This window comes from Equus asinus, chromosome X (assembly GCF_041296235.1).
Source record: "Equus asinus isolate D_3611 breed Donkey chromosome X, EquAss-T2T_v2, whole genome shotgun sequence".
NCBI classification, from domain to species: Eukaryota; Metazoa; Chordata; class Mammalia; order Perissodactyla; family Equidae; genus Equus; species Equus asinus.
The window spans coordinates 42,348,089-42,371,738 of NC_091820.1; the positions used below are offsets into that span (position 1 = coordinate 42,348,089).

The 23,650-nt window shown below is 38.9% G+C and overlaps 1 protein-coding gene across 1 annotated transcript; it reads left to right on the forward strand.

The window, feature by feature from the left end:
* Positions 1-432: 432 nt before the first annotated feature.
* On the forward strand, positions 433-15,333 carry FUNDC1 (FUN14 domain containing 1). The gene is made up of 5 exons (XM_014852334.3): positions 433-629; positions 1,411-1,567; positions 5,002-5,077; positions 9,842-9,970; positions 12,473-15,333. Exons 1-5 carry the CDS (start codon positions 602-604, stop codon positions 12,548-12,550), a joined length of 468 nt encoding a protein of 155 aa, XP_014707820.1. The 5' UTR covers positions 433-601; the 3' UTR covers positions 12,551-15,333.
* Positions 15,334-23,650: the final 8,317 nt, after the last annotated feature.

Here is a 23,650-nt window from a genome sequence, read left to right on the forward strand (position 1 = left end):
AACCCTTCCTCTACCTCCCTCCGGTTCCTGGCAGGAAACGTGTGCGGAGGCAGCGGATAAAAAGGTTCCAGTTCCCAGCAGCAGCGCGTTAGAAAAATTTTCCATACGTTGGTGCACTCATGCTGCCTTAGAAAAGTGTGGTTTGAAACAGAGTGCCTCTTCTCTCTTTTTAAAAGCCTTTTTTCTCAAGAGCTCGAATTCTGTACAGTGTTCAAAATGCCAAGCTTGTTTTCGCTTTATACCACCATGTGACGCCCCCTCCCCTCCAGCCCTGAGATGCTTTAAAACAAACACAGTAACAAAATTTAGGTTATGGAAATTCTAGCTGGGGGTAGGGTGGGAAGCCAGCGTTGCGGAGGGCAACAGACTACAACTCCCACAAGCCCTCGTGGGACTGCTATCCGACCTCCCCACCACCCACCTTGCGCTTGCGCGGAAGACCCTACGCGGAGAGGAGGGGGCGGGGACAGGACAACGCACATAGAGGAGGAGGAGGAAAAAGGAGACCATAGACTTCCACCTGGGCCTAGAGTGGCTCTTAGAGGAGTGGGGAGAGGAGGGCGGGCGGGGACCACCTTCAGAGCAGGCCGCCGGCGGTATCATGGCGACCCGGAACCCCCCTCCCCAAGGTGAGCGGCCGGGGCCCGAAGTAGTATCTGAGACGCGGCTCCCAGCTTTCGACCTTGCACCCAGGGCGCCTTTTCCTTCCCCTGCCCCAGGGTTCCTGGGGCTGTCTTTTTGAGGCAGCCCCCTGGAGCGCCCCCTCGAACGAGGCCCTCCCTCACCTCTCGGCAGAACGCACTCGAAGAGCGACCTCCGCCCCCATCACAGCCCCACCTCCTGCCTTAGCTTCAACTCCGGCCCTGGTGGTTCACTTCCATCTTCAGACTTTTTTTTTTTTTTTCAGTTTTGACTTTGAAGTAATTTTTTCTTGCCGGGCCCCTAAGCGATTCTGTCCGAGGACGACCTCCTCTTTCTCCCACTGATGAAAATGGACCCCGCTCTGGCCCTGACCCTGTTGAGATTTGGGGGTGACCCTTCATGCTGTGTAACTCTGACCTGACCTTATTGAGATTTTGGGGAGGGGGTGACGACCCATCACTGCTGTGTAGCTGTGACCTGACCTTACTGAGTTTTAGCGGGGTGACGCCTCACTGCTGTGTACCTCTGACCTAGTCCTGGCTCAGACCCCCAGGCCGGGCCCTGGGTCTTTGGAAGGGAGATGCTAGGCCCTTTATTCTTGAGGCCCTCGTCTCAAGGATTGGGTTTAACAAATTCTTAACGTTTCCATCTGGGCATTTTTAGCTGTAGGCCAAAAGTAACAGTGAGTTCTAACAGATAAAAAATGTGTAGGCCATTTCTGACTTTTGGTTGACTCTAAATTTATTTGTTCCATTTTGTATTTTGAAGAATATGAAAGTGATGACGACTCTTACGAAGTGTTGGATTTAACTGAGTATGCAAGAAGACACCATTGGTGGAATCGAGTGTTTGGCCACAGTTCCGGACCTATGGTAGAAAAATACTCAGTAGCCACTCAGATTGTAATGGGTGGAGTGACTGGCTGGTGAGAACGACATCTTTTTCATTAAATTTCATTGGGAGACTGCTGCCCTTTTGTACACGGGCCAGTTCCTGTGCACACTCGGTGGCTTTACACCGTTAGTCCCAGAAGAGCCCTACCTTGAGGCTTTCTCTGTGATACGATTGGTGTAATCTACACTCAGGGACTCGGTGTTGGGTTTTGGTGATCTGTCTACCCCATGCCTACACTGTTCTGCTATTTCCTCCTCACACTTCCTTTGATTCTTTATATATTTTCTCCCTTCTCAAATTTAGCAAATGGAGTGGATCTGATTCAGTTTAATAGTGGGTTAAGAAGAAGAAACATGTAAGAGTTAATTGTATGTAAATAATTCTGCTTCTTCAGTGCTAACAACTGGAAAAACCTGTGGGAACTCCCACCATTTATATGTGGGACGCCTGCCACAGCATGGCTTGCTGAGCGGTTCCTACTTTGGCGCCTGGTAGAACTGGTCTCCAGGATTGTCAGCCCTGTAGAGAGCCATGTAAAATTCTCATTATGATCCAGATCATTCTGTTGATTTTTGTGGGTAGCTTGAATTATAATACTTTGAAGAAGAGTTGTAGAATGTTGGGTCTTTGTTGTAATAAAGGACTGATTGCTTACTCTGTGATAATATTGTGGAGTACGTTGAGGAGCGCTTAATAAGCATTAACCTTACCAGTTAACATTTCAGACTACATGATTACATAATTGCTACTGTAGATCGAATTCGGTTATTCTTGGAATAAAAGATTAGCCAAATAACAAGGGTCAGAAACAAGTTTGACCCTTTACTTGGAAAATGTTCATGACTATAGAGAATTTTTCAAGTTAGTGTGGGTGCTTAACTTGTGAATAATCATTTCTTTCCTTAGATTCTAAATTAAACTCATCTTACATTAATTTAAATATTTACATATTTAAACTTGGTAAGTATTAACTTTTTTGATTTGTGTTTCACATGCACCTTGGAACAATAGCGCACTCCCCTATGCCTTTTTGTAAATACCATGTATGGTAGAAACACTCATTGTGAAGATTCTGTGATGCAGAGGTATAGTATTTATTCCTGATGTGTACTTATTAATGCTGCTTATGAAAAAAGACTGCAATTAGAAGAGAGATGCCTGGTCAGGGCCCTGGTTATTCAGACGATTGTCCGCAGGTTGGTTGTACCTTGATCACCATAATTCAAGGTCTGACCCTCTGCTTAAATAAACTCACAGTTTGGTGCCATGGGTGATTGGTTAATGAGAGTCTGGGCCTGAAGTCCCATCTTAAAAGAGATTAAAAAATAATTAAGTAGTAGAATTATCAAATCATTGTGTGTTTTCTCCTTGTAGGCCAAACTCGGTGAGGCACCCCATAATTGGCAGAAGTTTGCTTGGAAAGCCTGGAGACAGGGTAGAGGGAGTTCTTAGGTTTATTTTAATGGCTCATGCCATTAAGCAAAGGATGGACATGCTTGTGGAGCAGCTCCCTGGGACATTGTTGAGACTTGCCTGCTGCTAGGCTCCTCTGCTCCCTTTTCTGATCCTTGTTGCTGACTCCTCTACCGAGGGACATGGTCTTTATAGTAATACATATGTTTGGATTATAGCCAGGTGTTGGCCCAGGAGCTGTGTAACAGGACTCTAATATGACACAGGTCATTTGTTGCAATGAGTTTAGATTCAGTGTAGTAAATTTTTGCAATTTTCTGAGTGTGTAAGACTGACATAGTATTGTGGCATACGTTAAGGAGGAATGGTTAATAGGTATTGACCTAACGAGGTAACGATTCAGACCAATTCAGGACCTGAATGGGAGGCTAAGGAGATTATATTTAGCTATAGATAACTATAGGTTTTTGATCATAATAAATTGATATTAGGATGAGTGGTTGCTAGGAGAGATGGGAAGTGTGAAGACTAGTTAGAGGGCCCTTAGTGTGATCTGGAGACAAGGTAATGATGCCCTTGAGAATGGAAAGAAGACAGAGTCAAAAAATGTTTTGGAGATAGAGTATATAGAATTGGCAGTCATTTGGACCCCGAAGTTGAAGAAGAAGGTGGAGTCTGAGATGAACATGAGGTGGCAAGCCTGGAGAATGGTGCTGTCCCTTACAAATTGGGATCTTAGCAACATTTGGTTTGGTTGGAAAGATGTTAGCTTTGGGATATTTTGAATATGTGGTTCTGAGTGCCAGAGAAGCCCATCATGTCATTGGAAATGTAAATTTTCCATTTATGAGGGTGTATTCGTTTCCTCGGGCTGTTGTAACAAAGTACCACAACTAGGTGGCTTAAAACAAGAAAAATTGATTCTCTCACAGGTCTGGAGGCTAGAAGTCTGAAAGGTGTTAGCAGGCTTGGTTCCTTCTTGGAGACTCAGAGGGAGAATCTGTTCTGTGCTCCTCTCCTAGCTTCTGGTGTTGCCAGCAATCCCTGGCATTCCTTGGCTTGTAGACATATCACGCCAGTCTCTGCTTCTGTCGTCACATGGCCCTCTTCCCTCTGTGTGTCTCTATGACATATTGGGTTAAGTCATGTTGGGTTTAGGGCCCACCCTACTCCAGTATGGCTTCCTATTAACTAATTACATCTGCAGGGACCCTGATTCCAGATAAGGTCACATTCTGAGGTTCTGGGAAGGACGTGGATTTTGAGGGGACACTATTCAACCCAGTATAGGAGGCTAGAGCTTGCACACTGTGTATTTAGAATACTGAAGGGAATATGAGCTCACTGAAGGAGAGGATCACAAAGGAAGTATGGATTGACATTCTTGCAGGATAGATGAGACAAAACAGGTTTAACATAGAGATAGATAGATTTAGATATAGGTAAGGAAGCTGTGAGAAACGTGGGCTGCAGAGTCATGAGGGTGGAACTCCAGCTGGACCTTAAAGGGTAAAAAAGCTTTAGATAGGCAGAGCTAGGTAGAAAACCCTAGAAACAGGGAGATTAATAGCTTGAGCTATGCTGATGACCTGTTTGAAGACTAATTGGATTGGAGCTGAAGGTTTGGGTACAGTGGGGCTCAGCAAAGTGTGGGGAACATCTTGAATGTATTAAAAAACAAAACAAAACAAGTCACTTTTATTATGGGGAATTTTAACTTATACAAATGTAGAAGAGTATAGTGAACCCCTGAGTACTCAACATTCAGTTTCAGGAGCCAATCTTTTTTTGCTATAAATTCCCCTCTTCTCTTCATCCCCTATTTTGAAGCACATCTCAGACAGTTTAGATTGTGCAGTTTTGACTAACCTGTGTAACTGAAGGGAAATGTGGAGGGTTTCTGGGCAGGTAAGGGACATGCTCAAAAGAAACTAGAAGACGTTAAGATTTTATTAGGAAAACAGTGGAAAGTAGAAGAGGGGGAGAGTTTAGGGCATCATTGATTGTTCTCGTCTTTTGTCATTTCATCTCCTATCATTTCTTTCATTAAAGGTGTGCGGGATTTTTGTTCCAGAAAGTTGGAAAACTTGCAGCAACTGCAGTAGGTGGTGGCTTTCTTCTCCTTCAGGTATGTGAGAGCTGTAGGTCCTTGCCTCTGCTTGCACATGTAGCCCTTGGGAACTGAGAAAGTCAGGTTTAGGTATTTCACTCCTGTCCATTTTAGTAGAAGATGGAATTTTTCTTTTAGGCTTCAGTTTGTGGAAAAACTAAAATGAGTTTTTGAAAGCTGGCATCTGTCATGAAAGACAACAATTTAAATACTTTTTAAGTTCTTTAAGCATAGTTTGACCCCAGCTATTAAAAAGACAACTATTAGGGGCTGGCCCCGTGGCCGAGTGGTTAAGTTCGCGCGCTCCGCTGCAGGCGGCCCAGTGTTTCGTTAGTTCGAATCCTGGGCGCGGACATGGCACTGCTCATCAGACCACGCTGAGGCAGCGTCCCACATGCCACAACTAGAAGAACCCACAACGAAGAATACACAACTATGTACCGGGGGGCTTTGGGGAGAAAAAGGAAAAAATAAAATCTTTAAAAAAAAAAAAAAAAAGACAACTATTAAAATTTGAGGTGCCTCATTTTTTTATTACTTACATAAGTTTCCCTTGAAGCACCTCTCTAGCAAAATAAACATTTCATCAATAATATAACCTGCTCATCCTGACCATTTTAAACATATATTTAAAATTCACACAGAATATATAAAATTCAGAAGTTCTCTTTCCTTCCCATTTCCCAGCCATGCAGTTTTCCTTCCCGGGGGAAATTGCTGTTAGCAGTTTCTAACATGTTTTTTAAAACTAGGGAACCGTAATAATACAGAAAGTGGAAAATTGGGTTTAAAATATCATCCATAATCCTATTTTTGAGGCAGGTAGATTTGAAATTTCAGTTTTGTTCATCTTCCTCTAAGTATAAGGCTTAAAGATGCTTTGCTGTTAGAGGCTGTTGATCAGGATATTATCTGGCATTCATGTCTGTTTGGCATATATTTGTCCAAAAATATTCCCTGAAGATCAAATATAGTAAATCCCCAAATAGAAAATCTCTGGGAATGAATGTTAGCAACAATTTTAAAGATACCAGGAACTGTCAGTCGTACCAGATTTAAAAAGTGATTGATGATCATAGCAACCAAAATCTGACTTCAGCACCTGAGCCATTGATCATGTCATAACCAGCGTCGTTGCCTGAAGTACAAAGGGACTGGATTCATATGTGTTAAGCACAGATTTTGAGTTGTTTACTAAATAGCTTTTTAAAATATATATATTTTCTTTCTATTGGTGACATTAATAGGAGTAATTGCTTATTTCTTGTGGTAAGAGGTAAACAAGAATATGGTTAATATCTCAACTTAGTCCTTTGGATGATTATGTCAGCATTTGTACAGAAGGGAATTTTATTAAACTGATTTTGACTTGGGTTTATGTAGAATCAAGAACATACTTAATTCTGTAGCTATTTTGAAAACTCAGTTATCATTTCTGTTTAGTGGAAAAGGATACTGGACTGAAGCAGAGTTTCTTAAAATGTTCACAGAATAGAGAGAATTATACATTTCAGTCCACTCTGCATGTCAGTTTTTCAGAAATCCTTTTCAGTCTACTCAGTATGCACCATTCAAATACACATTTGGCCATTGCCACTTTCTATTTCTCTATGCCTAGTCCACATATTCTTTGAAGTTACTAAGCAGAAGAACATGGGACCTCTCTGCTTCAAACCAGTTTTTCCCACAAGTGTGACTTAACTTGAAAACTCAGTAGAAGGGAACTGAAAGAGGAAGTTAAGAGTAACAAATGGTTTTTAGGATAATTGCTATTAGGCCCACTTCCATATTTTTGTTACCTTTACTTATATTTAAATATAAATATTAGTTTACTTAGAACTTAACTTTTCTAAAAGCTCAATATTCCAGTAGCTATTTATCATACTGCTATCTTAAAATACAGTGGTATGTAAGTCTTTTAAATTTAGTTTTTTGTTTTTCAGAGTTGTACATGGCCGTAATTCAAAGGGTCAGTTACATGTACAAGGCTTGTTACAGATTAATCTTCTGCCTCCATCACTAACCCCACATTTTTCCCTCCTTGAGGCAGGCAGTTTGAACTCTTAGCTGATTCTTAAGGTATTTATCTCCTTTTTTCCTAAACAAGTTAATTAGACATTTCTTGAGCTGTCAGTTTGAGGTATTAACTGTTGGCCTCCCATTATGGAATATGAGAATTTAGCTATCATTTATTGAACTTCTCTGTGCCCCCTCTCCCATCTCACACACTTGCATGAGTCCCCTGACCCCCCACATCAGGTGAGTGTTGTTATGTCATAATTGTGTTAGATCATTACCTGGAGTTCACTGAGCTTGAATCTGTAAATTTATGTCTTTAGTCATATTTGGGAATCTTTTGGCCATTATTTCTTTAAATATTTGTTCCTATTTTTTCTCTCTTCTCCTGAACATGACTCTGATTACATGCATGTTACGCTTTTTGATAATATCCTGAGGTTTTGTTCATTTATTTTTTCAGTCGTTTTTTTCAGGTTGTATAATTTCTAGTGATCCAGCTTCAAGTTCACTGACTCTTTCCTCTGTCATCTACCTTTTGCCATTAAGCCTATCTAATAAATTTATTTCAGATATTGTATTTTCCAATTCTAGAGTTTCCATTTGGTTCTTTTTATATTTCCTATATCTTTGGTAAGATTTCTTATCTTTTCATCGATTACAAGCAGTTTCCTTTACCTCATTGAGCATAGTTATAATAGCTGCTTTAAAGTCCTGATAATTCCAATGTTTGGGTCATCTCATGGTTGGCATCTGTTGATTTTCTTTTGGGACTAGGCCACATTTTCCTATTTTATAATATATCAAGTAAGTGGATTTTATCCTGGGCATTGGGAATGTTATGTTGTGGAGACTCTGGATTCTCTTTTATTCTTCTGAAATGTGTTGATGTTTTGATCTTAACAGGCAGATAACTTGGTTAGACTCAAATTGCAGACTCTCACTTGTCATGGCTAGCAGCTCAAATCTCAGTTCATTTCTTTTAGCCTTCGCCAGAATGCTTGGTTCTGCCCTGTGAATGTGTGGTTCAGGACTTGGGTAGAGTTTATGCATAGAATATGGGGCTCCCCTTCTTTAACTCTCTCCTTTCTGGCATTTGTTGTTGTCCTGGGCTGTCCTCTGGTTCTTCAGGCAGGAAAGATGGCATGTTTTCTATTAGTTTTAGCCACCCTGCAACTGCATCCTGCCCTCCGGATAAAGGCAGAAAAATGGGCGACTCGCCTTATATTGATCCCTTCCTAAAATTTTCAACTCCCCTTCAAAATCTGCTTGCTTTTGTTAATTCTGGAGCCTACCTCTCCACCTCCCCCCCTTTTTTTTGGTGAGGAAGATTGGCCCTGAGCTAACATCTGTTGCCAATCTTCTTTTTGCTTGAGGAAGATTGTTGCTGAGCTAACATCTTGCGAATCTTCATCTACTTTGTATGTGGGATACCACCACAGCATGGCTTGATGAGCGGTGTGTAGGTCCACGCCTGGGATCCAAACCTGTGAACCCCGGGCTGCTGAAGCAGAGCATGTGAACTTAACCACTACGCCACTGGGCCAGCCCTGTGGAGCCCTTGTATTTTAACCAGGGATTATAGGTGCTATCTATAGGAGGGTCCCCTAAGGTTCATCAGTAATTACCTCCATGCCTGCAACCCATATTGCCATGTCAGGTACTGCCAGGAAAAGCTTTCACTTGCCATTTGATTTGATCACCGCTCAGCTTTGTTGAGGCTGGAGTTTGAAATGATAGTAGGTGAATGAATACAGGAAGAAATGCAGATAAATAAATTCTTCTATGGAGTCATTCACAGTGAAAATGTAACTGAAGATTCCCACCAATTTGTATAAAATCAGATATTTTTATTATTTGAAGTATTTTATGTCTGGATTTATAATCAAAGTGATGCATTAAAAGATTACAAAGAAAGCATAACCTTGATAGAAGTGATTTAAAATGATATGCAAGGCCTGTTAAGTACTCATGTGATTCTTTGTGTTTTGATTTTATTATTTGGAGGGACTAATTTACTGTACTAGCGTACACATACATTATTCCTGTTCAGATTTTGCCGCATCTCAGTAGCACCATATGAGAATTTTTCTTATGGTTAATAGGTGTTTAGCTATAGTTTTATTAAAAGGATTTATGGCATGAAAGTTGTATAGGCATATTTCTTTTATATTCCACTTTCAAAAGCAATTACCAGAAAGTATTCTTAATTTAAGTAAAGAGTCAGTGAAGAGCCTTAATCTGCTACTTTAGATTTCTTTAGTGACCTAATAACTGATTGGCTTCTGATCTCTTGTAATTAAATATCTATTTAATTAAAAGGTACTTTTTTTATTAGCTATATAATTGTGATTGTCTCTGTGTCTTTTTAGTTAATTCTCAAATTCCAAAAGTTATGATAGAGTTATAGTCCAGTTGTAATACAGCTTTTGGAGTCTTTTCCCATCACATGCTATGCTTTGCTTAACATAGCCTTCATCACATCTAAGTAATCACTTATGCTTAGTGTCTGTTTTCCCTGACAGACTTGAAGCTCTCTGAGGGTGGGGACTTAACATCCCCCTTGTTCTTGGCTATAGTTTGGGAGCCTAGAACAGTGCTTGGCACACAGTAGGCACTCAGTATCTGTTCAATGAGTAAATTGTGATTTCTTACCTATAAGCTTCATGAATTTCTTGAAATCTAAGTGTTCATATATTCCTGGGTAATAGATTCATTAGCAACCCAGTTGCTTTAGAATTAACCATTTTTATTACATTTTTGCAGATTGCCAGTCACAGTGGCTATGTGCAGATCGACTGGAAGAGAGTTGAAAAAGATGTAAACAAAGCAAAAAGACAGATTAAGAAACGAGCAAATAAGGCAGCACCTGAAATCAACAATATAATTGAGGAAGTAAGACAATATACATTTTTGGCTCCCTTTTTTTTTTTTAAATGGGTCTCGCTTAGCAAAAGATGTAACTAGGGACTATCTTCTTTTTAAAAAATTGGTGCTTTTGGTCATGTCTAGAGTGTTAAGTGAAATTTGGGACCAAACCCCCATTTAAATCAACCGTTATTTTTTTTTTAGTAGTTAACATAGTTTCCCCTGCCCATCTCCCACCTACTTTGATCTGCATATAAAAGCTGATAACATCAGTCATGCGCCTGATGATTAACAACATTTTGGTCAACAATGGACTGCATTATAGACGGTGGTCCTATCAGATTAGTACCATAGAGCTAGGTGTGTAGTAGGCTGTACCATCTAGGTCTGTGTAAGTACATGCTATGATGTTCGCACAATGCCTTTCTCAGAACATATCCCCATCGTTAAGCAACGCATAACTGTATTCTTCCAGAATTTTTCCTCTGCTTTTACAAATTGTACGTATGTAGAAAAGGTGTGGCAAAACTAAAACTACCTATTTTTTTCTTTAAGTGGAATAGTATGAAAATGTATATTTTATTTTGTTAATATATTAGTTTCATTAACGTTTTTTGTATCTTTAATCTATTTTCTTCTTGTATTCTGTTTTGAATTGAATTGAATTGAATACTCTCTTGCCTTTGTTCTATCCTTTTACTTCCCCCAACTTTTTGTTTTGAAAAATTTCAGATCAGTTGAGAAGTTGAAAGATAAATACAGGGAATACTCAAATACCCTTCACCTATTCACCACATCATTCTCATTTTGCATCATTTGCTTTATCTCTGTATGTGTGAGTGAGTGTCAGGTTTACTTTTTTTTTTTGCCAAACTGTTTAAGACATCATGTCTTTTCACTTTTAAATACTTCAATACATATCTCCCAAGAGTACAAGTATTCTCCTGTACAACTACAATTACTCTATTAATCCCCCCAAATTTAACGTGATATTAAAATTTTTCCAGAGAATATCTTTTGTAGCTTTTTTTCTTTTCCCAATCAAGAATTATATATTGCATGTGGTTGTCATGTCTCTGAAGTCTCCTTTAATTTTAAAAGTTTCCTCATCTGGGTTTTTTTTCCCCCTGTCTCTCATGACACTGACTTTTTTTTTTTTTTTGCTGAGGAAGATTTGCCCTGAGCCAACATCTGTTGCCAATCCTCCTCTTTTTGCTTGAGGAAGATTCGGCCTGAGCTCGCATCTGTGCGTCTTCCTCTATTTTGTATGTGGGTCGCTGCCACACTATGTCTGATGAGTGGTGTAGATCTGTGCCCGGGATCCAAACCCACAAACCCAGGCTGCCAAAGTGGAGCATGCCAAACTTAACTACTATGCCACAGGGCCGGCCCCAACACTAACATTTTTGAAGCATCTAGGCAGAATATCTCACAGCCTGGCTTTACATGGTCCTTCATGATTTTATTTGGGTTAAACATTTTATCAAGGTGATTTTTTTTCATCTTGTATGTTTTTTCTTACATAAGTGGACTATTAATAAATATCATTGTGCATGCTGTGGGAATTTATTAAATAATCTGTGTTAATAACTTGCTGAATGGACCATTTATGCCTGCCCTATAGGTAGATTTCTTTTTGCCTGTGAGATTATTGCTGCTAATATACCTGTTATCTCAGTAGCAAAAAGCTCGCTGGGCCTGGCTGGGAGCTCTAGGCTCCTTTGGTTTGTAAGGGACAGCCCTGGCATCTTGCGTGGTGGTTGGCACCTGCAATAGTAGGTGCACAAAAATTTTTGTTGAATATTTGTTGAAGTGAGGAAAACAGCTGAAAACATTACTTAGCTCCAGATTCAGTAATAGTGTTTTTTAAAATTTGCATCTGTTTTTCTTTTCTTCTTCTTTTTTCTTTTTTTTTTTTGAGGAAGATTAGCCCTGAGCTAACTACTGCCAGTCCTCCTCTTTTTTGCTGAGGAAGCCTGGCCCTGAGCAAACATCGTGCCCATCTTCCTCTGCTTTATACGTGCGACACCTACCACTGCATGGCATGCCAAGCAGTGCCATGTCCACACCTGGGATCCGAACCAGCGAACCCCGGGCTGCCGAGAAGCAGAACGTGCAAACTTAACCGCTGCGCCACTGGGCCGGCCCCAACATCTATTTTTCTCAGTGTGGTAAAAGATATATAACATAAAAGTCACTATTTGAACTATTTTTAAGTGCACAATTAGTGACATTAAGTACATTCATGTTTTTATGCAACCATTACCACTATATATTTCCAGAAATTTTTCGTCATCCCAGATAGAAATTCTAACTATTAAGCAGTAACTTCCACAATGAACCCCTCTCCCCAGCCCTTGGTAACCTCTCTTCTACTTTCTCAATGAATTTGACTGTTCATTTAAGTGGAATCATACAGTATTTGTCTTTTTTGGTCTGTCGTATTTCACTCAGTGTAATGTTTTCAAGGTTCATTCATGTTGTAGCGTAGTTAAGAGTATTTTTGTTTAAATTTTCCTTACGTTTCAGGCAACAGAATTTGTCAAACAGAACATTGTGATATCCAGTGGATTTGTGGGAGGCTTTTTGCTGGGCCTTGCATCTTAAGGATGTGAATGTTCTATCACGGTGGAGTCTCCTATGAGAAGAGAAGTGGTGGCGACAAGGTGGTCTCTCAGCATTACGCGCTGCCAGATTCTCCGGGGCAACGAGAAACAACTAGCTGGACGACACCGAACTCACAGCTTAGCATTTTGCCATCTGAAGCTTGGCAAACTAGTATGTGCTGTAAAACAACCTATATGGTATGTGTACAATAGTGTTCCAGAGCAAAACATGGCTTTCAGTATTTTTTTAACATTTTCATTTGTTTAGAAATTAGCCTATAGAATATCACCATTGGATGTAGATACGGGGAACAAAATCTATTGGATCTATTCCCCAGTGAAATACTATCCCTTTTAATTTAAATAAGATGTTCTTCATTGTGCTTTATAGTATAGTGCCAATAATTAAAAATTTGTATTATAGCTTCAACATTAGGGCTGACTTTTTTTAAAGATAAGTTTGCAATAAATTGAAGAATTGTAATGCCCTTTTGTGGAAGAATTTAGAAATCATAGAATTATTAAAGATATTGAACAGATTTAATGCCAATTTTTAGGTTGTTTTTTCCTGCAATTCTTACTTTGCTTACATAATAACTTGTAAACAGTTTCAAGGAAGGCTCTTCTGAGGAAATACTGTCTAATGCTCTTTTTCTTCTTTTTGATGTCTGTAGTTGTAAAAATATCTTCTTGTATATAAGCTTCTAATTTTTTTTATTAATTTATTTATCCTGGCAGCCTGGACAGAACTAATGATTTTGAGAGTACATACAATTGGGTCACTAACTTGTTTTATTAACCTTGAGTGACCCTCCTTTCTCGTTTCTAAAAATCCTAATTGTTGTTTTGGCCCCTTCTTCACAAAGTGGTAAAAATCACTTTAAAATACTTAGTAGTATGGTATGAATTTACTGTTTGAAGAACAGTGATTTTCCATATAATCATGAAATTGTACCTTAAAGAGAATTGTCTCCTTGATGTAGTCTGAGGCGTAAGTGCTAAGGCTCTCAGGTTTTGGTGGCATTATGCTGGTTGGACACTAGACCGGTTGACTTGTGTCTCAGGGCCTACATCACACTGCCTCAGAAGCCCTTTGCGCGGAAAAACTTCTGTATTGTTTGTTTTGTCCATAGAGTTCTAGGTCCGAATTGGGAAAAACAGCAGAACAACATGTGTTGGAATCTTCAGATTGGAAAGACCTTGCAGATATCCAGACTGTCTCCTTTTGGGAGGAAGTCCCCATAGCATTTTTTATGTATTGTAAACATAAGGCATTTCATACTTTCAAGATTGGTTACAATCTGTGTGCTTTCATTACACAAGACTCCTTAAAATTGAATGTGCGATCGATTTTCGTTTTCTTCCTTTACTCTCATTAGTGCCTCAGATACAATGCTAAATAAAACTCAGACTTTCTTAATATGAAGTGATTTTGCTTATAAATACTTGTTTTTTCTTCTTTGAGCTTTTCTCTGTTTCTGCCTTCTCAAGGTTTTCATTGCTGTGGAATTTAAAGGGAAAAATATTCTATATCGGGTGGAACCTTGGCCACACTTCTGTGCGCCGTATCTGCGGGATGCTTTCGTCTGATACGGTGAGGCAGGCTACTGTGGGGAGCTCTAGTAGCTGGCTCAGTTTGTTCATTTTGGAAATATTTATAGTGTTTGTTCTGTACATGATAGACTAGGAAAGGGGGGGCACAAAAATGTCTGCCTTCAAATAGAGACTAAAAATTCTTGTATGACAAGTTATGTAATGCTATCGGGGAACCTGGTGTATGATTTAGTGGCATGTGAGTAGTAGCGATAACTACTTTCAGAGTCCAAACATGAATGAAAATTGAAAAAGATAGCTCTTCATTTTTACCTATACATTTCCAAATATCTACTGATTTGTTTGAAAATATTTGTCTACAAATGCAAAGTATTATCAGTGCTCTCCATTCTGTCTCCTCTCTGTTAGTGCTCCTTGTTCTGCGTCATATCTGCACCACTTCCCCACTAGGTTGTATGCTCCTTGAGGCAATCGTATGTTTTAATCAATCTCTAACTTGTGACGCACGCTGTGTAATGCTTTGCTCATGGTAGCTATTTGGTAATGTTGTGAATGAATGAACGAGTGTGTGAAAAGCATATTACTGTGCTAGAGTTGGTGTCAACCTATAAGAAACCTTTCTCTGTGTAGCAGTCCGGTGAATTAGAGGCTCCATCAGAAATGGCTTGGTGGGGTTTGGTTGGAATGAAAAGCTTATAACCTACCTTTGAATAAAATGGGGATTTTTATGTTTGAGGATATAAAGGCTGTTTGCAGGATTTATTAAAACTTGAGTATATGGAATACAGGTATTTTGTGGCCTAGGCTTTGGAAGATATGTAAGGACATTTTGACTGATTTTTGTTTTTTATTCTTATAGCCCTCTCAAACCTCCCTCACAAAAAAAGATGATTTTTAATGTTTCCTTATTTCAAATGCAATATGAATTAAATATGTTCATTACAGAAAAATACATCAGCATAAAGAATATATAGAATGTTTATAATATGATGTACTAGAGATATTTTTTGTCCATAGCCTTTGGAGTCTTTCCTACTTGTGTATGGACATTTATGTGTATTTTGTGTAAAAATTGAATCACTACTATTTTATAAATAGCTATTTTCAGTTACGTATTATGAATGTCTTTTGTAATAGTACATACATTTATGATGACAGAAAGATGTAAGTACCCACCCTGTCTCCCTTTATGAGACAACCATTATTAAAAGTTCTTTTTATATATTTTAATATATTTATACTTATTTTTATTGTCCATGTTTGGATAGTATATATTGAATGTCCACTCTGAAAGGTAAGGAATTTTGTGCATATCCCGTTTCTCCTTTCTTTTTTTTGATTGCTAATATATTTTTAGTTTTTTGAGTAGATGGCTTTATTACTTTAAATATTAATACCTTTTCTGTCTTTATTTACCAACTTTAGATAATATCTTCTAACTCTTTGTAATTAAAGATGAAGAAAATAAGAATACCTCTTCCCTACCACCCTCTGGCCTCCTGATTTTTGTTAAATTGTTATTACTTTTAATGGTACATTCAAATGATGGAGTTCTATTATTAAGAAGAAGGTAGAGGTATGTAAATTGATCTAGAAAGATCCATGTGTTAATGATAAAATCAGGTCAGAAACAGGGTGATCCCACTTTTTTGAAAAGCTGTGCGGATGAGCATAAATATGCACACAGATGTTCATAGAGGCTGTCTCTGAAAGGTTGGGATATAGGATTTTCATGTTGTATTTTCAACATTTTGATGTCATCTGAAGTCTTTACAGTGAGTACATGTTAATTTATAGTTAGCAAAAGTTATTTTTTTAGAATCAGGAATGGGAACTTAAAATTAATAGGTTATTGCTATTTTCGGGGGCTTTTTCTTTTTACCTTTCCTCTTCCTTCACTGAATTTATTTTTTAAGTTGTTTTCGTCAAAATAGTGCACATAGTTCAAGTCGTCAAATAGTCTTTGACTACAGATAAGGCCTCTAAAAAGTGCAGCGCTTTTCTGCTCTACTTCTCTCCCACTGAGTGGCTTTTTCCACAGAGGAGTTTCAACTGTATTAGTTGTTTCTCTTTGTATGTACTATAACCATATTTCTTAGACTTTCTATTATGATAAATGACTTGGGCTTCCTATTATGGTAGATGTGGATTTAGCTCTATAACACCTTCCTTTTCGCATCTTAGTAGTAACAATTTATTAAATTTGTATAAGGTTTTATACATTGTTATGACAAATATGGTTTACTGTTGAGTAAGGACACAACTTCCTATAGGTTCAGCTGAAATCTAGCCTTAATCTAACCCTGCGAATAGCTCTGGAGCACTGAGGGGCCCTGTGGCTGGCAGTATAATGTGCCCCCGAGATGTTAGGTCCTAATCCGCTGAACCTGTGAATACATTAGGTTACACGGCAAAGGAGAATGAAGGGTGCAGATGGAATTAACTCGCTAATCACCCAATCTCAAGGAGGTTATTCTGGGGTATCCTGGTGGGCCCAGCGTACTCACAAGTCTTTAAAGGAGGAGTAGCGAGGCAGAAAAGTCAGAGATGTGACTATGGACGAATGATCGGACAGATGCTATGTTGTGGCTTTGAAGGTGGAGGAAGGGGGCCATGAGCCAAGGAATGCTGGCGACCTCTTGAAGCTAGAAAAGGCAAGAAAACAGATTGTCCCCTATTGCCACCAGAAAGGAACACAGCCCTGCCAATACCTTGATTTTAGCGCAGTGAGACCCATGTTGGACTTCTTACCTCTATACCTGTAAGATAGTAAATTTATGTTGTTTTAAGTCGCTATGTTGTGAGTTCTACAGCAGCAATAGAAAACTAATGCTGCTGCCACTGAGTTGTCCCCCCTTGTGGCAAGAGCTGGCTTTTTTTTTTTTATTAATGTTATGATAGATTACAACCTTGTGAGATTTCAGTTGTACATTTTTGTTAGTCTGTTGTGGGTACACCACTTCCCCCTCTGTGCCCTCCCCCCACCCCCCCCTTTTCCCTGGTAACCACCGATCAGATCTCCTTATCAATATACTAACTTCCACCTATGAGTGGAGTCATATAGAGTTCGTCTTTCTCTGCCTGGCTTATTTCGCTTAACATAATACCCTCGAGGTCCATCCACGTTGTTGTGAATGGGCCAATTTTGTCTTTTTTTATGGCTGAGTAGTATTCCATTGTGTATATATACCACATCTTCTTTATCCAATCATCAGTTTCTGGGCATGTAGGCTGGTTCCACATCTTGGCTATTGTAAATAATGCTGCGATGAACATAGGGGTGCAACGGACTCTTGAGATTTCTGATATCAGGTTCTTAGGATAGATACCCAGTAATGGGATGGCTGGGTCATAGGGTATTTCTATTTTTAACTTTTTGAGAAATCTCCATACTGTTTTCCATAGTGGCTGTACCAGTTTGCATTCCCACCAACAGTGTATGAGGGTTCCTTTTTCTCCACAACCTCTCCAACATTTGTCACTCTTGGTTTTGGATGTTTTTGCCAATCTAACGGGTGTAAGGTGATATCTTAGTGTAGTTTTGATTTGCATTTCCCTGATGATTAGCGATGATGAACATCTTTTCATGTGTCTATTGGCCATATTCATATCTTCTTTTGAGAAATGTCTGTTCATGTCCTCTGCCCATTTTTTGATCGGGTTGTTTGTTTTTTTGTTGCTAATCAGTGTGAGTTCTTTGTATATTAAGAGCTGGCTTTTTATATCCTCGTATCAGTCTGGCACTGGCTGCAGTCTGCCCTTAGGGGCTAGGGCGGATAACCTCCCAGCCAGGGAGGCACTGTCCTGCTGAGAGCAGTTTTCAAAATGGTGCAACTGTCAGCCATCAGCAACTAATATTACTATAGTCGGGTGGTGAGTATACTGGCCCAACAAAAGGGATCTCCGTGGGACACCAACAGTCTCCACCATGTGGGTAAATCTAAGCCAACGTTGCATGTGTAAAACAATAGTTAGATTTCCTTGGGGGTGGAAGGGCAGTAAAACAAATGTAGAACTGAAATATTTGGATTTGTAATGTAAAGTCCTTGTATTGTTCCAAAATATATTGGTTAACCTCACACTTTGAGTTCTCCTGCGTGTTAAAATTTTAAGAGCAATCCCTAAATGAATTACTTACTATTAGTTGTGAACAAATACGTTTCAAACGTACAAATAAGCAATCCAATCTGAATGAAGGCAGGAAAGGAAGAAGAAAGAAGCACAGAGAAAGCAGAGTAAATAGGAAGCATAAAATAAGATGGTAAAAATAAATCCCAAAATATCAGTAATCGCACTTCAAAAGGAAAAATGAACAGAATCACAATGTGATTTTATATAAACATCGTTCTATGTAGACTCGAATAGTAGGATTAGAGCCGCAGAACGGGAATGTTTATAGAACGTCACCGTTCAGTGGAGATGTAATAAAGCCTCTTTTAATTTTCCTGCTAATCCTGCCCCCACCCCCAATCTGAGACAGAGTCAGCACCTAGTTTCTTATATCTCATGTGTTCTTTCTTAGATTACTTATATTTTTGGTTGAACTGTGTTATTGAGTAATTCTTATAGGTGTGGGAGGTAAACTTTCTAAGTTCTTAAATGCTTAAAATATCTTTTGTTCTCGTACAGTTCAAGATTGACAATATTTTTCCCTTAGAATTTTGAAGACATTGCCCCATTATATTCTATTTGATGTTGCATGATGTCGGTCTGATTTTGAACCTTTCTGGGTAAGCTTTGCTTTTGTATTTCTTTTTCTTTGAAAGCCTTATAGATTTTTTCTTTTACCTTGGAATTTTGAAATTTCCTAAGTTTGTCTCTAAATGTGAGTTTTTAAAAACTGAATTAGAGAACTTTAAAAATGTGTGCTAGTGTCCTTTTGTTGTGTGTTCCTGTCATTACAGAGAAGGTACACATAGTTAACATTTAAAAACCAAGGCCAGTGGGAGGGTCTAAACTCACTCCCTAGATTGTGAGCTTGAGAGCCCCAAGATAAGTACTCAGTAAACATGAGAGGGAGGGACTCAGAATCATGGGAATGAAACACAATGGTTTTCTTTTATTATACTCAGCATTTTTTAGGTTTTTTCATTCTGAAGATTCATGTCTTTGCATCAAGCAAATTGTACTTTTTTAAGACTTTATTGTTTAGAACAGTTTTAGGTTTACAGAAAAATTGAGTGGATAGTACAGAGTTCTCATATATCTCCCCCCGACAGACACGGTTTCCCCTATTATTAACATCTTACGTTAGTGTGGTACACTTGTTACAATTAATGAATCAATAATGGTATATTATTATTAACTAAAGTCTATACTTTATTCAGATTTAGTTTTTACCTAATATCCATTTTTTTTGTCCAGGATCCCATCCAGGGTATCACATGACATTTAGTTATCATGTCTCCTTAGGCTCCTCTTGGTGTGACAGCTTTTCAGACTTGCCTTGACTTTGAGGACCTGGACAACTTTGAGGAGTACTGGTCAGGTATATTGTAGAATGCCCCTCTCTTGAACTTTTTCTGATGTGTTTTTGTGATTAGACTGGAGTTAACAGGCTTTCAGGAACAAGATCACAGAGGTAAAGTGCAATTCTCACCACACCATGTCAAGGGTACGTACTATCAACATGACTCATCACTCTGATGTTGACCCTGATCACCTGGCTGAGCTCGTATTTGTCAGGTTTCTCCACCGTAAAGTTACTCTTTCTCTCCACTTTCCATTACTGTGCTCTTTGGAAAGAAGTCACTGTGTACAGCTCACACTTAAGGCAGGAAGAATTACGCTACCCCTCCTTTAGTGTGGAGTACCTACATGAGTTATTGGACTTCTGCACAAGAGATAAGTGTTTTCTCCCTCATTTATTAATTTATTCAATCATTTATATCAGTAAGGATTCATGGAGATTTATGCTTTGGGCTATAATCCAATACTACTTTATTTATTTTGTTACTCTAATTATTCCAAGTTTGTCCATTGGGAGCTCTTTCTGTTGGCTCTGATGTCCCTTTGACATACCCTCATCAATATGTTTAGCAAATTGTATTTTAATAATAATTTTGATTATTTCTTCTCTGACATAGTGTCTATCCTCTACTTCTGGAACACTGATTAGATGTTGGAGCTCCTAGATTTTTCCTTTGTAACTTTTTAATATTTTCCGTCTTTTTAAAAATTTTTTTATTTTTTATTTATTTTTTTAAAGATTGGCACCTGAGCTAATAACTGTTGCCAGTCTTCTTTTTTCTTTTCCTTCTTCTGCTCCCCAAAGCCTCCCAGTACACAGTTGTATATTCTAGTTGTGAGTGCCTCTGATTGTGGTATGTGGGATGCCACCTCAGCATGGCTTGATGAGCGGTGCCATGTCCCTGCCCCGGGTCCAAACCGGCGAGACCCTGGTGGGCCGCTGAAGCAGAGTGTTCAAACTTAACCACTTGGCCACCAGGCCGGCCCCTCCATCTGTTTTCTTTTTGCTCTATATTCTAGGATATTTCCTTAATTTTACTTCCAGCCCACCGATTTGGTCTTTTAGGCTGGTTTTATCATTCAGCCTGTTAATTAAAATATTTAGATCAATAATTATATTCATTCATTCTTTCATTTTCTAAGAACCCTTTTTGTATCTCTGGTTGTTTTTCATTGTGATCTGTATTTTACTTTGCTGTCATGGGATTGTTTTTCTCAAAGATCTGGCAACTCTTGGCTTTCAGTTTATATTAGGAATGAAATGATTGCGTTGGTTAATGTAGACGGCTGGAGTGGATTTTCTTTGCAGCCCTCAGGTCTGCTTTCCTAACAGGTGGCTCCTTTGAAGAGGAGGTCTAGGCACAGGTAGTGCGAGAGGACAGGTTTTAGCAGCAGGAGGCCTTCCTGGTAGATAGGTGTGGGGCAGGGAGTAGTAGGCAAGTGCGATTGGATGGAGGGCTAACTGGAGAGCTACTGGGATGGAGCCCATTTGCTGTTTTCTATTCCCTGTCCTTGGGATAGTGCCAATTCTACTTTTTCAGCTTTTTATGCCCTCATTAGGGGCAGTTTCTTTAGAGAACATTCTTGAACTTGTCCTGCCAGCAGTTCTGGTCAGGTGAGGGGAAAAAAAAGGGCCAGGTGAGGGGCTGGCCCTGGGGTGTAGTGGTTGAGTTCATGCACTCCAGCCACCTGGGATTTGTTGGTTGGGATCCTGGGCACGGACCTACATGCCGCTTATCAAGCTGTGCTGTGGCAGCATCCCACATACAAAATAGAGGAAGATTGGCACACATGTTAGCAACAATCTTCCTCAAGCAAAAAGAGGAAGACTGGCAGCAGATGTTAGCTCAGGGCCAATCTTCCTCACCAAAAAAGGGGGCCAGGTGGAAAGAAAGGACCGTAACTGTTCTCACTCATGCCAATAAATTTTGAAAATTCATAACTTTGGGAACGCATACTTTCCCACCCACTTTTCTCAAGGCTGCTTTGGCAAGAACCCTTCTGATGATCTGTGGTTTCCTATCCTCTGGCTTCTCTTTTGATCTCATCTGCTTTCAAATGTCTGGAATTTCACAAAATTTTTGGTCTGTGAATGACACCTTTGTTTTCCAGCACAGTTATGGTTTTTAAAAGCTTTTTATTATGGAAATTTCTAAATGTGTATAAAAGTGGAGGAAATAATATAATGAAACCCTATGTACCCATCATTCAGCTTCCGCAAGTATCAGCACATGGCTAATCTTATTTAAGCTATTTAATCTATTTAATCTTATTTAATCTATTTAAGTTCCCCACTGTCTTTAACAACCCCCCCAATTATTCTTAAATATATCCCAGTTATTATCATTTCACCAGTAAATACTTCTGTATGCATCTCTAAAAGATAAGTCTTTTAAAACTATATTGCTGTTATCACACCAAAAAAATTAGCAATAATCCCTTAATAGTATGAAATATCCTCTCAGTGTTCAAATTTCCCCAATTATGTCAAGCTTTTTTCTTTTTAATTACAGTCTGGTTTTTCAAATCAGTATCTAAACAGGGTCCACACATTGTATCTGGCTGCAGTTAAGTTTGTCACTTTTCTTTTAATTTATTGGACCCACCTCCTGTTTTTAAATTTTTTCCTTATAATTTTTTGTTGAAGAAATCAGGCTATTTTACTGTAGAACTTCTACATTTTGAATGTTACTGATTGCCTCTTGTGTCATTTAACATGTTCTTTGGCCCCTCTGTTACCTATCAACTAATAGTTAAATCAACAGACATAATTAGATTCAGGTTTTTTTTTTTTGGCAGGAACATTTCGTAGGTAGTGGTGTGTGCTTTGTGTTGTTTTGCAAGAGGTGACACATAATGTCTGGTTATTTCTCTTTTGGGAGCATTAAAATTGATCAGTGGGTTCAAGTGGTGCTGGGGTAAATCAACCATTATAAATAAGACTTCCCATCAGCCTATCACTTAATGTTCTGAGCAGCCGTTAATAATGACTGCCTAGATCCATGATTTCATTTGGGGTTACAAAGTAGCGGTGTTCTAAGTTAATTGTTTGTTCTTGAACAAATACTTTATACGCTTGAATTCTTTTAGAAAAAAAGAACATTTCCTCATCAACTATTTGGTTACTTTTAGATACAGTTAGTTATAGGAAAGGCAGGATATGAAAATTTCCATGAAATGGATAGTTTTCAAAAAACACAGTTTACCAAAATTTACCCAAGAAGATGAAGAGAATCTGAATAAAACCTGAACATTCTTAATCTATTAAAGAAATTGATGTCACAATTGAAAGCCTCCCATAATGAAAACTCCAGACACAGATGGCTTCAGTGGTGAATTCTTTCAAACATTTAAAGAAGAAAATGCAATTCTTATTCAAACTTTTCCCAAGAATAGAAACAGCAGAGACTCTCCCAAACTTATCAGGCCATCATAACTTGAATACCAAAACCTAACAAGGATGTTCCAAGAGGAAAGTTAGAGTCTATCATCTCCTATGAACACAGACTCCAAAATCCTAGAAAAAATATTACAAATCAAATCTAGCAATATGTAGGGGCTGGCCCCATGGCCGAGTGATTAAGTTCGCATGCTCTGTGTCGGGGGCCCAGGGTTTTGCTGGTTCAGAGCCTGGGCGCGGACATAGTACCGCTTGTCAAAGCATGCTGAGGCAGCGTCCCACATAGCACAACCGGAAGGACCTACAACTTGAATATACAGCTATGTACCGGGGGGCTTTGGGGAGAAGGAATAAGAAATCTAGCAATATGTAAAAAAGGACAAATATATCATGACCAAGTAGGATTCATTTCAGGAATGCAAGATTGGTTTAACCTTTGAAAATCAGTGTATTTCACCTCATTAACAGAATAAAGAGGAAAAGACCCACATTATCATTTCATCAGATGTAGAAAAAGCATTTAACGAAATTAAACAATATTTATCATAAAAAATATAGATTCTCAACAACCTAAGAAGGGAACTTCCTCAGTCTAGTAAAGGGTGTCTACAGAAAGCCTGCGTCATGCTTAATGGTGAAATATTGGTAGCAGGAATGAGACCAGGAAGTCGATTTTTG